The 17,638-nt window shown below is 42.9% G+C and overlaps 1 protein-coding gene across 3 annotated transcripts in view; it reads left to right on the top strand.

Annotated features, from left to right (window-relative positions):
• The window catches only part of ahcyl1 (adenosylhomocysteinase-like 1), a 103,978-nt gene extending 88,182 nt beyond the window's left edge, over window positions 1-15,796 (top strand). For 2 of the 3 annotated variants that reach the window (XM_078242140.1, XM_078242142.1), the window contains exons 8-17: window positions 1,142-1,258; window positions 2,847-2,910; window positions 4,644-4,732; window positions 7,831-7,901; window positions 8,883-8,977; window positions 9,684-9,782; window positions 11,508-11,576; window positions 12,847-12,925; window positions 13,497-13,617; window positions 15,335-15,796. In XM_078242140.1, the coding sequence (XP_078098266.1) occupies window positions 1,142-1,258; window positions 2,847-2,910; window positions 4,644-4,732; window positions 7,831-7,901; window positions 8,883-8,977; window positions 9,684-9,782; window positions 11,508-11,576; window positions 12,847-12,925; window positions 13,497-13,617; window positions 15,335-15,341 (811 nt within the window). In that variant the 3' untranslated portion in view covers window positions 15,342-15,796. Of the gene's footprint in view, window positions 1-1,141; window positions 1,259-2,846; window positions 2,911-4,643; window positions 4,733-7,830; window positions 7,902-8,882; window positions 8,978-9,683; window positions 9,783-11,507; window positions 11,577-12,846; window positions 12,926-13,496; window positions 13,622-15,334 lie in introns of those variants that run through there. The other variant, XM_078242141.1, reaches the window with a different exon arrangement.
• The last annotated feature ends 1,842 nt before the right edge of the window (window positions 15,797-17,638 follow it).

The following is a 17,638-nucleotide window of genomic DNA, read 5'->3' as shown; positions in this document are numbered from 1 at the left end:
AATTCTCCCTCCATGTAGCCGAACAGGTGCCAGAGTGTGGCGACGAGGGGATTTTCACAGTAACTTCATTGCAGTGTTAATGTAAGCCTACTTATGACACTAATAAATAAATTTTATGGGAAGCGAAGAAAATGTTCATTCTCTTTAAAAAAAAAATAGACAGGACCTTCAGTAACTAAATTTTATGAAGCGAGGCTCATTCAGATTTTAAAAATTCAAACGGATTATTGGTGCTGTGAAACTTTCTTTATTTGTCCGTGAGAGAGCAAGCAAGAAAGGTCCTCTTAAATGTTCTCCCCGTGTCTGCGCAGGTTTCCTCCAGGTGCTCCGGTTTCCTCCCACAGTCCAAAGTTGTGCAGGTTAGGTGCATTGGCCATGGTGAGTTGCTCCTTTAGATTGCCCCAAGAGATGTAGCTTTGGGGGATTAACCATGGTAAATGTGTGTGTTTGGTTGGGGTAAAATGCTCTGTCGGAAAGTCAGCGCAGACTTGATGGACTGAATGGCCGCCTCCTGCAGTGTAGGGACTCTATGAACTGTGAAATATGCAAGATAAATTGTTCATCTAAACGAGCACTTGGTTGGACCAGTACCCTGAGGTTGAGAATTTGATTTGGGTGCATGGGGCATTCGTGGAACTACCTGAGCTAAGTGTACACAGCTGCCTCACTCATGAAATGATCCATGACTTTTCAGGTGTTAGAGGAAGCCTTTTCCTGCAGTAGGAAAATATGTTTGAGATTGTGCATTACAACCCTCTTTTTAAATGACCTAATGCTGCACATCGGTATTGTACACAGCCTGGTTTTAACATGCTAGCTTATTTTTTAAAAAAATGAATTCAGCACCAAAGAAATATTATACCTTTTCAAAAAAAAAACTTAAACCCCAGGCAAAATCCAGTATGCCACAGTTAGAAAGAGATAAATTCCATCGGCACTTTAACATTATATTGTGTTGCAATGTGTGGATGCACTCTTGTATGTACACAGGTTCCAGAAAGCAACTTTGACAGTCAGGATAAATCTGATGTATCAACCGCATATCACCAGCATCTGTTATAAAATATATCCCTGACATGTTTCAAAGATTAGAGAAAAAGGTTATGCATTAAGGTTTTGTGTTTACTTTGTTTTATTTTAGACTGTATCAGTTATCTAAAGCAGGCAAGCTCTGCGTCCCGGCGATGAATGTGAATGATTCTGTTACCAAACAAAAATTTGATAACCTCTACTGCTGCAGGGAGTCTATCTTGGACGGGTGAGGAATACAATATTTAGATTTTTTTTATTTGGAAAGTTTAAAAAAATACATAACTGGTGTGTGTAATTTGCGAATGTCACCCTTTCAATTCCAGCAGAAGCGTGTCTTCACGTTTCTAACCAAAACACAATTTCTTACAAATCTACAAGAAAAGTCTTGCAGAATGGATAAGCCTGTTTTACTCTGTTAATGTTGGCACTGCAGGTTGTGCGTCGTGATCACGGCTCATTTTGGGGATTCTGTGTTATGCATAAAATAACATGTATTTTCTTGCCCTTACTCGATGATTCTCAGTCTCCGATTGCTGCACATGCTCCTTGAGCTAGGCTTTATCTACCTACTGAAGGAAGTGTAGGTCGCGTGAATTGGCCATGCTAAATTGGCCCTTAACGTCCAAAGATGTAAGGCTAGGTGGATTAGCCATGGTAAATGCCTTGGTGGCGGGCCTGGCTGGGTAAGATGCTCTTTTGGAGATTGCAGGTAGTGTCTTGAGATGGATAGAAACCTGGTTAGCAGACAGGAAGCAAAGAGTTGGAATAAATGGGTCTTTTTCCATTTGACAGGCAGTGACTAGTAGGGTACCACAGGGATCTGTGCTAGGATCCCAGCTGTTCACATATATTAATGATTTGGAAAAGGGAACTAAATGTATTATCTCCAAGTTTGCAGATGATGCACAGTTGTTGGTGGGAGGGTGAGCTGTGAGGAGGTTGCAGAGATGCTTCAGCGTGATTTGGACAGGTTGAGTCAGTGGGTATATGAAAAATGCATTATTTATACTCCTTGGTCATGTTTTGGATGGTTCATCAACCACTTGAATCTGGAAGGTACCAGGGTCAACATGTAGTTTGATCAGCCAGGGCATCAAAACTTTATATATAGATATAAATATAAACTCTTTCATTACCAAAACAAAAGTTACTTAGCTTTTGAAGGAATTCTCCTTTCCTGTATGCAATATTTGCAAAAATATATGGGATGGTGACAGTAACGCTGCAATAAAGCAACTGTTAAAACTAACAAAGTATTGAAAAATTGCCAGGAAGGCCTGAACTCTTGTTAATTCAGGCTCTGAAATGAAACCGTGCTGTGACATGGCTCACTTTCTCCCTATGCCTAGCTATTGGCTTCTCTCTTGACCTGAAGATTCTCCGCTGGCGGATGTGTCTCTGCGGGTTTCAGTTGACCTTCCAAGCAGTTATATTTTTATGAGCGCTTGCGTTATGCTTATGGACAGGCTGGTTGGCATTGTGCTTGATCCCAAATGCAAGCGTCTCACTGGATAGGTATCAGAAGCAGGAACTGCTGCTTTGCTAGTTTTGTTGTCCTTCCCTAGCTCGGGGACATGGGCCATTTCGGCATCCATTCTGCTGCACCCCCCCTAATGTCAACGGCTCCTGCTGTCAGGGGAGCGAGTTCCCTTTTAGCTCCTTAACTAACACAAGCTGCCGGTGTGCCTAGAGGAATTTGTATTAAAAAAAAGTTGGATCTCAAATCGTTATTTTGCTTGAAGTTACAAATCAGCTGTTCTGACAAAGTTCATAAGCTATGAATCTCATCATCTGCTTCTGTCTTCTGTTGCCAGCTTAAAGAGAACAACGGATGTGATGTTCGGTGGCAAGCAAGTGGTAGTGTGTGGATACGGAGAGGTAATGTCCAAGCTATCCCCCAATACTTATGTAAATAAATGGACACTTAATTCACCTAATAGCTTTTTATATTTTGTTCTATAATCCCATTTACAGTCCAATTGAAATATTATTAAATTCCATTCATTTCAGATTACTGATCTTGATTTTTGTAATGTTTGCGTGGTCACTATGCAAGTTTAATTTGATTTATTATTGTCACATGTATCGGAATACAATGAAAAGTATTAGTTCTTGTGCGTTATGCAGGCAAAGCAGACCGTACGTAGGGGAGAAGGAAAAGATAGGGTGCAGGATATAGTGATGCAGTTACAGATAGGGTGAAGAGAAAGAGCTTTCTGTATAGCGCGCAAGAAACAATACTTTTCACTGTATGCTAATACATGTGACAGTAATAAATCAAAAAATGATAGGAAATATGGGATCATTGGCTATTTGATATGTAAGCTGTCTTGAGAGCATATTTGCATTGATTTGGATTGTGTTGCTGGTGCTGTGGCAGTTATTGCATGAAAATGAACAAGTGTTCTGACTTCTGAACAAGCTGTTATTGTGCAAGTATTGAGAGTGGGCTTCCTTCTGCCAGTAGATCATCCATCACAAGGAGATAGCAGAACGATTCATGTATCACATATATTCCTTGCAAATCCAAAACTGAAGTAACCAAAATTACGTTATTGGTGTGAGGGATGCACTTGAATGTTGAAGAACTTGCCCAGCCTCTTCCAAACGTTCCCATGTGTGCATGAAGGCTGTTGCTATCTCCTGTAGAGAAGCTGCTTGTTGCTTGAACAAACTGTAATGTATCTGGGGAATGAAACCAAAAGAGAAAATGCAGGGAAATCTCAGGTCTGGCTCTGAAGAGGGAAAAAGAGCTGATGTTTCGAGTCCAGGTGAGCCTTTGTCACCTGGATCAGTGCTCCGAAAGCTCGTGGTACCAAATAAGCCTGTTGGACTTCAACCTGGTGTTGTGAGGCTACTTACTGTGCCCCACCCCAGTCCAACGCCGGCACCTCCACATCGTACAGAAAGAATGAAATGCTGCTTGTCCCACTTTTGCTTATTTTCCATTTTGGGTAGAATGATGAATGCAAGTACATTGTACCTGTCAGTCCTACCTAGGGATCCAGACAAAGCTGCAGATGTGGAAGCTAACTACTGCACGGGGAATCGTCAGAATAGCAAGAATCTTGCTTTACTGGTTTTGAATTTAGGGGGGAAAGAACCCAGCATTAATAACGTTGTTCAGAATGTTGGTTCAAGAGAAATGGCTGTTTGAAAGTAATGAACAGATGCCGTCAGTAAATTGTTAAAGAAGAAGTATTGCAAAACCTGTCACAAATCCTGAAATGTTAGCCTGTCTTTCTCATTCCAATGTTCTTAAAGGGAAGGTGGGTAAACTATGAGAGTGAAGGGAGTAGAAAGGTTAGTGAAAAAGGGATGGCATGGACCAGTTGGGCTGAATGGCTTGTTTCTCTGCCGTGTGCTATATTTAATGGCTGTTGTTTGCTTATTTCCCGTATTTTCAATCTTCATTTCAAGTTTCTATCCTTCGTGATTTTTTAAAAATATGTTCTCTGCAGCAGCATAAAATTTTGTTTGAACTTTGCTTTTGAAATGGTTTGCAGCAAGCCAAACGGAATTCCATAGATCACATTTACTGTTCCTCGAGGAGAAAGATTGTAGAGGACAAAAAAACTCAATCATGCAAATCTTTTGATATATTTTTCTAGGTTGGGAAAGGTTGCTGTGCTGCTCTGAAGGCCCTGGGTGCTATTGTGTATGTGACGGAGATTGATCCCATTTGTGCTTTACAGGCTTGGTAAGATCATTTTCAAAGCTTATTGTAGCTCCATGCTCAAACTTCAGCTATCAAAGTAAAGTTTATTTATTAGTCACAAGTAAGGCTTACATTAACACCATAATGAAGTTACTGTGAAATTCCCCTAATCGCCACAGTCCGGCGCCTGTTCGGATCAATTCACTTCACCAGTAAGTCTTTCAGAAGGCGAAGGGAACTGAGCAGAACCCTTAAGATGAAGCTGAGCAAAATGTACTTACGAGAGAATATGTCGGATGTTTTATTTCTTTGCAACTGATATGGTGGCTGCTTAGTTAGGGATTAATTTCTGTCCTATTTAGCCAACTATCTTTTTGCGATGCTCTCCTCTGAGAAATATGATATCTGATTGTTTTTTAGTTTGGTTCATAATTGAACAATAGGTGGGGGGGTGTGTAGTGGGTTGGTGAGGTGTGTGGGGTGTGGTGGAGTGCGGGGCTGGGCTGGTGGGGGAAGAGGGTGGTTGGGAAGTCGAGCAGAAAATCCCGCCCTATGTAATTTTGCAGATATTGCACAAAGGAAAGAAGGATTCTTTCATGTATATATTTACTTCAATGCATCATTCATACTCCTTGGTGATTTTTTGACATTTTGTGGATGCTTCATCAACTATTTGAATCTGGAAGATTTGAGAGTCCTCATGTAGTTTGATCAGTCAGGACATCAAAACTGGAACCTTGCCTAAAATCAATGTCCTACTGGTTCTAGTCACCAGATATCAGTCCTGCTGCTTTCCTTTCTCCGTATGCCTGCATAGGTAGGTCAGTTTTAGTGTTCATACCGGGAGGCGCCAGCTAATTTCACAAACCGGTGATCAAACCTCGAATCTTCTGGTCTGTCATGCTGGATGGATGCACCAACAGCAGTGTTAAGTCAATCTTTTATAAATTACACGACCGTGAGTCTACAATAGAGAAGACCTTTTAAACACTTTGAAGCAAATAAAGTGGACCCAACACAAGGTTCTAACTTCGATTGAATAACTTGGCTTCGGCTCACTCCCTAGCCAGGAACTGGAGCAATCATTGCCATTGTATTTTGCTTTTGGGCATGGCATGAGAGGAGGGCGGGGAGAACTGATGTGTACACGCATGTAAAGTTAAAAGTTTATTTATTGGTCACTGATGAAGTTACTGTGAAAATCCCCTAGTCGCCACACTCCGGCACCTGTTCGGGTACACTGAGGGAGAATTTAGCATAGCCAATGCACCTAACCAGCACATCTTTCGGACTGTGGGAGGAAACCGGAGCATCCGGAGGAAACCCACGCAGACACTGGGAGAACGTACAGACTCCGCACAGACAGTGACCCAAGCCGGGAATCGAACCCGGGTTCCTGGCGTTGTGAGGCAGCAGTGCTGACCGCTGTGTCACCGTGCTGCCTCATGTGTAGAGGAAGGGAAACTGAACCTCATTTCCCCTCCACTCTACACCCACAAGGGACAAGTTAATCTCCTCCTGATTCAGTGAATTCTGCCTAGCCACAATTTTCCTCAGTTCAATTCCCCCTCCATGTTGTTTGCTGATCATCAGTCATGTGGCTCAAAACAATCATCGCTGGCTCTTGTTCCTAGTCACTATCCAGTGACTGCTGCTGTGAATGTGAGTTATGTCCAGCAGCGATCCCTCAGAATGGTCAGTTGAGATACTGCTGGAGGCAACTGACCAGTGGCGTTGCATCCCTCCAGCAATTAGTGGCTTCGGGAGGAAAAGAGAGAAACTTGGCAGGGAGAAAATAAGTTTTAAAAATAACAAAACAGCTCATCTGCGAATACTTTTAGTGACCTCCAAATTGTGCAGCAAATTGACTTAATCCTGTGGTGATATTGAACCAATCATTCAGCAGATGACAAAACAAATTATTATGAAGAGCTTACAATTCTGTGCACTTAACTGATAAATAATCCCTCGGGTATTAACGGTGTCGAATCAATCAAGTTACTCTGGTTCAAGAACTTTTACTTTTTGGTGATGTATGTGAATTGCAAAGTTAACCTCCAAGTACAACAAGCAAGTTAGGGAGGCAAATGCTATGTAGGCTTTATTGCAAGGGGTTTGGAGTGCGAGTATATGGAAGTCTTTCAAGCATTATATAGAACTTTTGGTGAGACTGAACTTGTAGAACTGTGTGCCTTTTTGTCTCCTTACCGGAGAAATGATATAGTTGCCTTTAAAAAGTCTGCAACAAAGGTTCGCTAAATTGATTCCTGGAATGAGAAATGGGGAGAGTTCAAGTCAAATTAGTCTGTATTCTTTGGAGTTTGCAAGATTAAGGTTTCACCTCATTGACCAGGTAAATGTTCGAGACAAAAACAGAAAATGCTGGAACATCTCAGTAGGTCTGACGGCGTCTGTGGGGGAGAGAAGAGAGCCAACGTTTCGAGTCTAGATGACCCTTCGTCAGAGCCGTCTCGACACGAAACGTTGGCTCTATCCTCTCCCCACCGACACTGTCAGACCTGCAGAGACTTTCCAGCATTTTCTGTTTTTCTTTCAGATTCCAGCATCTGCAGTATTTTGCTTTCATCTAAATGCTTGAGAGGCGGTTGGTTTCCCCCTGTCTGGAGAGGATAGAACGAGGGGGGTCATCGTCTCCGGATTAGAAGTTTGCCGTTTAGGGTAGAGGTGAAGAGAATTCTTTTCGCTGAAGGTTCTCTACCCAGGAGGGCAGTGAATGTTTGGGCAACAAAATATATTCAGGACTGAGATCGAGAGAGTTTTGCATACGAAAGGAATCCAGGAATATGGGGATGGGGTTGGAAAGTGGAGTTGATTGTAGAAGGGCAACCCTTATTGACTGTACTGCTCTTGTTTCTGTTACTTGTGTTTGTATGTTAATATTCAGCCCATTTAACCAAACTGAATAAAGAGGCAAACTGTCTGGATCTCCACCTCTTAAAGCCACTAGACCATGGGTTAACATTTAAATAAGATTTATCTCTTTGTCAGTGCCATCAGAATCTTCACGGTGATTTTTGATTAAACTGTAAGTAGCTTGACCCTTGTGTCAAAAGCAAAAAAAAACAAAGGTATTTACTGTCTTATTTTTATTGAGAACTTTTTTTTTCCCCCCCCTGTAGTATGGACGGATTTCGTGTGATGAAACTGAATGAAGTTGTACGACAGGGCGATCTGATCATTACCTGCACAGGTACTGGAAAGAGAGAGATAACAGATGTAGTTACAGCATGCACACCATCCTAATTATAGCAGCCCAATCTAGCTAGTGTGCTTGCCAGTATTGCTTTGAAATGAGTTATCGGGTGGGGGAACGCAAAAAACAGTGGCATACTGAAAAATATATTTAGGAAAAAATGAGACCGTGACAGAGGTGAATCAAATATTAGATTAATTTACTGCATGTACTGTTTAGATGTGAATTGAATACACTCCTATATCCGACTCTGGTAGAATCATAGAACCCTACAGTGCAGAAGGAGGCCATTCGGCCCATCGAGTCTACACCGATCATAATCCCACCCAGACCCGAACCCCATGCATTTACCCTAGCTAGTCCCCCCGACACTAAGGGGCAATTTAGCATGGCCGGCCAACTAACTTAACCCGTGCATCTTTGGTCTGTGGGAGGAAACCGGAGTACCCGGAGAGAATGTGGAAACTCCACACAGACAGTGACCCAAGCCGGGAATTGAACCCAGGCCCCTGGCGCTGTGAGGCAGCAGCGCTAACCACTGTGCCAACCTAACGCTGGTAGAATCAGGGTTCTGGCACTCTGTTTCAGTGAGTGTTTGAGAAGCACCGATAGCAAATGATTTAAAAAAAAATAAACTACAAATTGATTGAAATTTGTGTTTTTTGTTTTGTTTTCCCTTTTTAAATTAAAATTTTCTTCTGCTTTGTTACCAGAAGCAAGTGTCCAGTGCACTCTGGAGATTGATGCGTTGTGACATATGTCATGTTGTCAGATTGACTATTTTAGTGATTGTTATAATGATTGCAGAGCAGCTGATTCATGTTCCCCAGTAACCAGCTGTGAATGAACACTCTGGGTATTATTAGCAATGATGCATCTTGTGAATCACTTTCTAGTTTGTATTTGCGTTGTAGATGGCCACGACTGCTCTTCCATATTGTGTACTTCCTTTTAAAAATGAATCTGTCCTATTTTTAGGTAACAAAAATGTTGTGACTCGGGAACAGCTAGACCGGATGAAGAATGGCTGTATTGTCTGCAACATGGGGCATTCTAACACCGAAATTGATGTGGTAAGGAAATGTTATCACAAACTTGTACTGAGGCATTGAACTCCTGAAGAAAAATATTAAAGTCGCAGGGGATTGGGGTTAAAATAGATAGCACGCTTGTGGAACCTCCATGCCAATGGCCCCTTCTATTTTGAGGTTTAAAAAGAGTCATAGCATTAAAAAGCTGACCATTTGGCCCATTTAAGTCCAAGTCAGCTCCCTCTCCCTCCAGTCAGGCCAACTCCCCAACTCGATCCTTGCCAACCTGCAAGTTTATTTCCCTTTAAGAGCCCAAACGGCTGCGGGTGAAAGAGCTACTGGGTTCCCAACTCTGCAAGGACGAAGGAACATGGTGTGCTGCCTCTGCCTTTCCAGGCGGTGGGTGTTGTGGACCTGCGAGATGCTACTCAAGAGTCTAATGGATGCTGGCTCTGTTTGTAATCTGCATGTAGCACAGTGGTGATGCTACTTGACGTTATAATCCTGTGTAACCTTTGTTTAGCAAGTGTCCGATACTACTTGCATTCCAAAAATAATTAGCTTCAGAACTTGCCATGTTAAAAGCTTTCGCTAAATTAAGAATAGTTATTAGTTAAACTAAATATGAATTAATTTTGAATACAAGTAGCTGGACGCAAAAATTGAATTTTTTGTTTTTGCTTGTTTTTCCAATGGTTTTATTTTGTAATATTCCTATCTGCTTATCATTACAAAATCTCTATTGCAGGCCAGCCTACGTACTCCAGAACTGACATGGGAGCGTGTACGATCTCAAGTTGATCATGTGATTTGGCCTGATGGGAAGCGTGTTGTGCTTTTAGCAGAGGTTTGTACACTTCATTCTGCTCCCAGAGCAAGAATCTGGACAGGAATAAGTTCAAGACAGCTTAATGCCAGTATTGGGGATGATAATATTGCGAGTACAAAGCTGCTGGGAATGACGAGATGGATATTAACTTTTTGGGGCGGCACGGTGGCACAGTGGTTAGCTCTGCTGCCTCACAGCTCCAGGGACCCGGGTCCGATTCCCAGCTCGGGTCACTGTCTGTGTGGAGTCTGCACATTCTCCCCGTGTCCGTGTGGGTTTCCTCCGGGTGCTCCGGGTTTCCTCTCTCAGTCCAAAGATGTGCGGGTTAGGTTGATTGGCCATGCTAAATCGACCCTACTGTAAGGGGGATTAGCAGGGTAAATGTGTGGGGTTTTGGGAATAGGGCCCGAGTGGGATTGTGGTCGGTACAGACTCGATGGGCCAATTGGCCTCCTTCTGTACTGTAATGATTCTATGATTCTCCATTGCTGAAGGTGCTGAGTGTTTGGCTGTAGTCCTGTTGGTGTAGACAGCCCTCCAGTAGCTTATTCAAACAGCCTTTCGGTAAAACTAGAGGGCATAGGTTTAAGGTGAGAGGGGAGAGATCCAAAATGGTTGAGAGGGGCAATTTTTTCACAAAGAGGGTGGTGAGTGTCTGGAATAAGCTGCCAGAGGTAGTAGTAGAGGCGGGTACAATTTTGTCTTTTAAAAAGCATTTAGACAGTTACATGGGTACGATGGGTATAGAGGGATACAGGTCAAACGCAGGCAATTGGGGCTAGCTTAATGGTAAAACTGGGCAGCATGGACAAGTTGGGCCGAAGGGCCTGTTTCCATGCTGTAAACCTCTATGACTTTATGACTCTAAAATAAAAGGGAAAACAGCAACAACTGAGGGCAGAATCTTAGTAATTTAGGTTTTAAAGGCAGACTGTGTCCGGATTCTGACCCTGATGGTTCGCCCGCCTGTACAGTTGTCCAGGAGGTGGCTAATTAACAGATTGCTTCAGGAGCCCCAGCGATTAAGAACAGCGGGTGCAAGCAGCCAGATCAATGAGTGTGTCCTGCGGATGGCTAACCATCATCGGGAGAGGTGGATGAGTGACTGGGAATGTGCCTCAGGATTGAGGCACCCTTTTTTTTGTATGTTTTTTAAAAAAAATAGAAAGTGTGATCACAGCTGCCAGGCCTTCATTGTGGACAGGCACCCATCCATTGCAGGATTCGCAGAATATAAACCACGAGCTTAAAGCTCCAGATTTGTTCAATTGCCAAGTGAGTCTCCAAAGGGAGAGGTGGAAAGATCAATAAGTGGATCAGTTTGGACCACAAGCTTGCCTCCTAGCAACTTGATCGTAGGGTAGGATTAGATGAAGCTCGCAAAAAGGGTGAGGGCACTTCCTCTGGCCTGGATTCCGTTGCCAAATTTGGGACCGGGAAACAAGTGAAGTGAGAAGTGAAAGCACTGTAATTAAACTGACGACATTGTGGGGCTTGTATAGGATCGTTTTCAGGGATTGTCTGGAACTTGGAGTAAATTATTGCAAGGGAGGAGATGACTTGCTGCTGCCCACATAGAGGCTTTGTAACAGCAGCTCAGACCTTCTGTGCTTGTGTTTCTGTAGAATGCTGCTTGCCAGTAACTCACTCATCCACTCGAGCAGCTGAGGAATAGTGTTCAGTGAAAATCGGCGTACGGTTTAAAATGCCAGTTTAATAAATTATCTTTTTCCTTTGCTTAAGGGTCGCCTTCTAAACTTGAGCTGTTCAACTGTTCCCACTTTTGTGCTTTCAATCACAGCAACTACTCAGGTAAGTGGCTACATGGAGGACTCCAGTAAATAAATTGATTGCAGCACAGCAGAGACCTCTTGCAGTCTGATGTTGGTATTTCATTCCGAATGACCTGCGTCTCGTGTATCCTGTCTGTTACGTTGCAGCCAAGTGATAGCTTCACTCACCTCTTGGGGCAAAACGGGTTAGAAATAATAAACAAGTGTTTTCTATCTCTAAAACATTGTACAGCTGCCCAGTAATAACGGCCCTGTTAAGTGAGTTTGAAAGCAAGTTTTTAGGTCCCCCCCCCGCCCGACACTATAGTTAAGAAAGCCTCTACTTTCTCAGAAGACTAAGGAAATTTGGCATGTCAGCTATGACTCTCACCAACTTTTACAGATGCACCATAGAAAGCATTCTTTCTGGTTGTATCACAGCTTGGTATGGCTCCTGCTCTGCCCAAGACTGCAAGGAACTACAAAAGGTCGTGAATGTAGCCCAATCCATCACGCAAACCAGCCTCCCATCCATTGACTCTGTCTACACTTCCCGCTGCCTCGGCAAAGCAGCTAGCATAATTAAGGACCCCACACACCTCGGACATTCTCTCTTCCGTCGGAAAAGAGATACAAAAGTCTGAGGTCACGTACCAACCAACTCAAGAACAGCTTCTTCCCTGCTGCCATCAGACTTTTGAATGGACCTACCTCGCACTAAGTTAATCTTTCTCTACACCCTAGCTATGACTGTAACACTACATTTTGCGCACTCTCATTTCCTTCTCTATGAACAGTATGCTTTGTCTGTATAGCGCGTAAGAAACAATACTTTTCACTATGTTAATACATGTGACAATAAATCAAATCAGTCAGAACTAGCAGATCTCTGGTCTCCTTGCCACAAGAACCAGTGCTCTCATGTTGCAATGACCAAGGCGCGACATTTGTTAAATGGACAATGATGAAATAGAATCAGCAAAATTTAAATAAAAACGGAAAATGCTGAAAAAAATCTCAGCAGGTCTGACAGCATCTGTGAAGAGAGAATCGAGCCAACGTTTCGAGTCTGGATTACTCTTCATCAGAGCTCTGACGAAAGGTCGTCATAATTCGAAACGTTGGCTCTATTCTCTCTCCACAGGTCCTGTCAGAACTGCTGCGATTTTCCAGCATTTTCGGTTTCAGCATCTGCAGCATTTTTGCTTTTAAAATTTAAATGATGTTTTACAAAAGTGAAAATCCCAGGTGAGCTGGTTTTAATATCAATCCTGTTTATCACATACAAATCTGTTCTGATTTCTTTGCAGGCGCTGGCTCTGATTGAGCTCTACAATGCTCCTGAGGGGCGCTACAAACAGGATGTGTACCTTCTGCCTAAAAAGATGGGTACGTAGTATTGTGTTTGCCATTGTAGAGCTGCATCTTGGATAGAAAAGAAGTGGGAAGACTGCAATTCTAAAAAGTTAAAGTTTATTTATCAGTCACAAGTAAGGCTTACGTTAACGCTGCAATGAAGTTACTGTGAAATTCCCCCAGTCTCCACACTCTGGCGCCTGTTCGGGTCACTGCATCTAACCAGCACGTCTTTCAGACTGTGGGCGGAAACCGGAGCACCCGGAGGAAACCCACGCAGACACGGGGAGAACGTGCAGACTCCACACAGACAGTGACCCAACCTGGAGAATCGAACCCAGGTCCCTGGCACTGTGAGGCAGCAGTGCTAACCACTGTGCCACCATGCTGCCCCAATAATTACTAATAACTATGCATTGTATATACTGCTACTGTGGCACTAATGAGTTAAAATTCTGGTGAAAGTTTCACAGATTTATGTTTCCCTGATGAGTATTTCAGTCAACAATTAGGAAACACAATCGTCTGAGTCCCCAAAGTCACTTGAAGTCTTTTACTCAACACTTCCTGCATCTGCTTGTAAATATATCTTGTCTCCTCACAGATGAATACGTTGCCAGTTTGCATCTGCCAACCTTTGATGCCCACTTGACAGAATTGACGGATGATCAGGCAAAATATCTTGGCCTAAACAAAAATGGACCCTTCAAACCCAATTACTACAGGTAAACGTCTTTTATAATGGACCCTAACATCAGTGCATGTATCCAGTGGAATTCTTTAAGATTCACCATGCAGAGTTAGTCTTAATAGTATTAACTTGAAGAAGCTAAGTTTCCTCTGAGCCCAGAATTCTTGCATTGCAAGAGCATTGAACTATTCGTATCTTTGTGGGTGTGAATCTTTCATTGTTGCTGTGACTTGGATTTCCGATGTGGGGTGCTGCATAATTGGCAGAAATCCAGATAATCAGCCTCACATTTGCTGCCTTTACCAACTGAGCCACCAGAGGGAGCTCAACACACACACACTTAATGAATGAGACCCTTCCCTTCAAATACCCCCCGACTTTCACACTGTCAATGGCTGAATCCACAAAGAGAAAGGGATTCCAGCATCCGCAGTAATTTGTTTTTATATTGGCTAAATCCACAATTTAGGATCCGAAGCCATTGGTGTTAATCAGCAATCCTGAACCGGAAGAACTTTAACCGCCTGATTCGGTAACTCATACCAAGTCTACAATGAAACCTGATGCCCAGGTTCTCCTCATAACTCAACACCTCATCAAGTGGGAATCCTATTGCAGAGGGTGGCAAGTGTTAACGCAAATAAATAAACTGATGGAAACATGGAGTTACAATGTACAATCTGCCTTCTGTACAAAAATGAACACACAATGCAGGGCCATTCACTTTAACTTATTGTGAAATTATCTGTTGAAGAGCATTACATTTGAACAGAAGCAACTATCTTGATGCTGACGATCCCTCCGTGTTGTGTTTCAATTGCCCTATATTACTACATAGATTATTCATATACAAACACAGCCTGTGTATTTTATCATAGAATCCCTACAGTGCTGTCTGCACCGATTCACCGACAGAGGCCTTATCCCCATAACCCCACGTGTTTACCCGCCAATCCCCTTTAACCTACATATCTTGGGACGCTAAGGGGCAATTTAGCATGGCCAATCCACCTAACCTGCGTATCTTTGGAGTGTGGGAGGAGACCCGAGGAAACCCACACAGGTATGGGGAGAACATACACGGGGCAGCACGGTAGCACAGTGGTTAGCACTGCTGCTTCACAGCTCCAGGGACCTAGGTTTGATTCCCGGCTCGGGTCACTGTCTGTGTGGAGTTTGCACATTCTCCTCGTGTCTGCGTGGGTTTCCTCCGGGTGCTCCGGTTTCCTCCCACAGTCCAAAGATGTGCGGGTTAGGTTGATTGGCCATGCTAAAATTGCCCCTTAGTGTCCTGAGATGTGTAGGTTTGAGGGATTAGCGGGTAAAATATGTAGGGATATGGGGGTAGGGCCTGGGTGGGATTGTGGTCGGTGCAGACTCGATGGGCCAAATGGCCTCTTCCTGCGTTGTCGGGGTTTCTATGATTCTATTTCTATGCAAACTCCCCACAGTCATCCAAGGCCAGAATTGAACCGGGGTCCCTGCCGCTGTGAGGCAGCAGTGCTAACCACTGTGCCACCCTCATTAATAGTTTGATGGTCAATATTCCATTGATTGTAGTAAAAAAAAAATCATTGTTTAGATTAGTTAAGTGGAACAACCTTTTGCGTAAAGAGTAGGATAGTATGTACAATTATTTGTCCTTTGAGGCGGAAACTGTTCTTAAACTGTCAACGCAAACAGGTCTGACCATTAATGGAATAGTCAAGCAAGCTCTTCTTTACACGGAGCATTTTTTTCCCTCCCTGCAGGTATTAGCTGGAGCAGAACCAAAATGAATGAAAGAAGGACCAAGTTGTCTGAAACCTCTAGAAGAATGTATAGTAGAAGCCAGCCTAGCAGTTTAAATGCTCGCTAAATGTATTTGAAGAGCATTTCTGCACTCCTAGGCATCTTATTCCTTTTAACAGCCTGGTCTTTTGCTTGCATATTCTTTTTCTATACTCCAATTATAAATGAGTGTTTTGATTTTCTAATTTACTGCCGGGAGATGTAACTGTCACATTATTACTGTGGCTGCACAGTCTCTGTGAAATCACTTGAGCCTGTATATGATTGACGTGAAAACAAGTAGTACTGTAATAATTTAAAAGAAATGATCTTTATTTGTTCGCTTTGTTGTTTCCTGTTTTGTTTTAGTCCGAGGCCCGAGCTTTAAGCTCGGTTCAAAATGTTCCAAAGGATTTTCTTGTTTTAACTACATGTCTTTTTTTTTTAAAGAAAAAAGAGCCCTTCGTTGGTGGCAATCGAACCAGATTTGGTCGTTGCCAACACAGTTTTATTGATACCAGTGTCTTTTCAGGAATCAGCGCTGACTGTAATATGTGACGAGTATCAACTTTTAAACTAACCCGATTCAGTACTAAAACAGTTGTAAATATCACTGTGTAGCCAGAAACAAAAAAAAAAAATGTGAATGGCTTTGTTCGTGCAGAATTTGAGTTCTCCTCTCTTTTTCATGCAATGCTAGGCCTTACTTACGCGCTTCATAATACGTTGACGCCACTCGATGTTACACTTCAGGACGCAAACAAATCATTATCAATCAGGCGATTGAAATTTCGAAGCTGGTTTAACAGGGGAAAGTAATTTTAAGGTGTCAGTATTCTAATCCTAGACGGTTACGGTTTTGACAGAATCATATTAGAGACAGTTTGTCATAAGATTGTGCCAAATGGAGTTTGTGGTGATATGCACGAACCTCTGGTTGTGTCTCGGTGGCTTCATGTTTCCACAGACACTTGCTGTATACGAACGAAACATTTCCGTGATTATGTATTTTTTCTGTGATAAGGGCCTCTTGTTTTTGCAAATGCTTTTCGTGGACCATGAACAAGCACTGGATTCTTGCCGGCGACCTCTATTAATACTGTGGGTTCCATGCCATTTGAGCCTCCTGAGGTTGGTTGTACACTCACAACAGTGGGACCAGAAAATACTTCAACTCCAGTTAATGTGGAAAAAGATATATTTTAAAGAAAAACTAATAAAGAATTTAAAAATCATTGTAGAAACATGAAGGATTTTTCAATCGAACATTGCTTCTGTGTTGTCTTCTGGGAATTCACCTGGGTGATTTTTGTTCATTTTATAGAAGCATTAGAACTCTGAGTCCCTGGCACCTTGGGTGGAATTTCCCCAACCCGCCCGTCATGGGGATTGTAGCGGAGGGGAGGGAGGGGTGGGGGGGGGGGGGGGGGGGGGGGGGAGTTTCCGGTGTTGGGGTGAGTGCAGCCGGAAAATCCCACCCCTCATGTTCGTTTGTCTAAAGTTAGATTGCTAACTAGGAAAGAAGGGGAAATAAAAATCTCCCACACAATATTTTCAAAACTGCTGCTGCCTCAGTTCGGAGCAGTGCCGGCAAAAAACTAACTTGGTTTGGTTTGAGATGCAGACTTCATAGAATCATAGATCGTACTGGGGAGAGAGGCTACTCGGACCATCCTACCTGTACTAGCCCACTGGAAAGTTTTATCCAATTACTCCCACCGTCCCTCGCTCACACTCCCCACTGCCCTTCAAAAGTTGTCCTGTTAAGTATTTAGCAATTTGCTTTTGAAAGCTACTATCGAATCTGCTTTCATTTTGCGCAGCATGTTCTAGATCAAGAACAACTTGCTGCGTTTTAAAAAAAAACCCAATACTTCCAATTTCTCACACCAGGCTGGGCATTGATCCGGTCCCCTTTCTGAACGCATTTGAATAAATTTGCTTTGCCTTTCCTGAAAGGTTTGACCCAATCATTCCAATAAAGTGTTCTCACCATCCTGTAGTTTTCTGTAACTAATCTGTGTGTTTAGTTTTCCTAGATTTCCCTCCTTGCTGTGTGCGCACACGCACAGTGAATGTAGACATCACCACAAGAATAGACGGGTTGTTTGATGCTGTTCTGGAATGGTAGCCAAGCTAATTGCTAGATCAGGAATCTAGAGTTTGGAATCAATTATGCCTTTGTAGCAGTTGGATATCAATCTTGTGTATCTCCTCGGTGGGGAGAGGATTGTTGGATCTTGCTCGAGTTGCTAAGCAGTGCATTTTGTTTTTTGGGCGCTGCA

This window comes from Mustelus asterias, chromosome 25, assembly GCF_964213995.1.
Source record: "Mustelus asterias chromosome 25, sMusAst1.hap1.1, whole genome shotgun sequence".
Taxonomy (NCBI): domain Eukaryota; kingdom Metazoa; phylum Chordata; class Chondrichthyes; order Carcharhiniformes; family Triakidae; genus Mustelus; species Mustelus asterias.
Note: the sequence above shows the minus strand (reverse complement) of the source record. Positions and strands in the feature narration are given on the sequence as shown.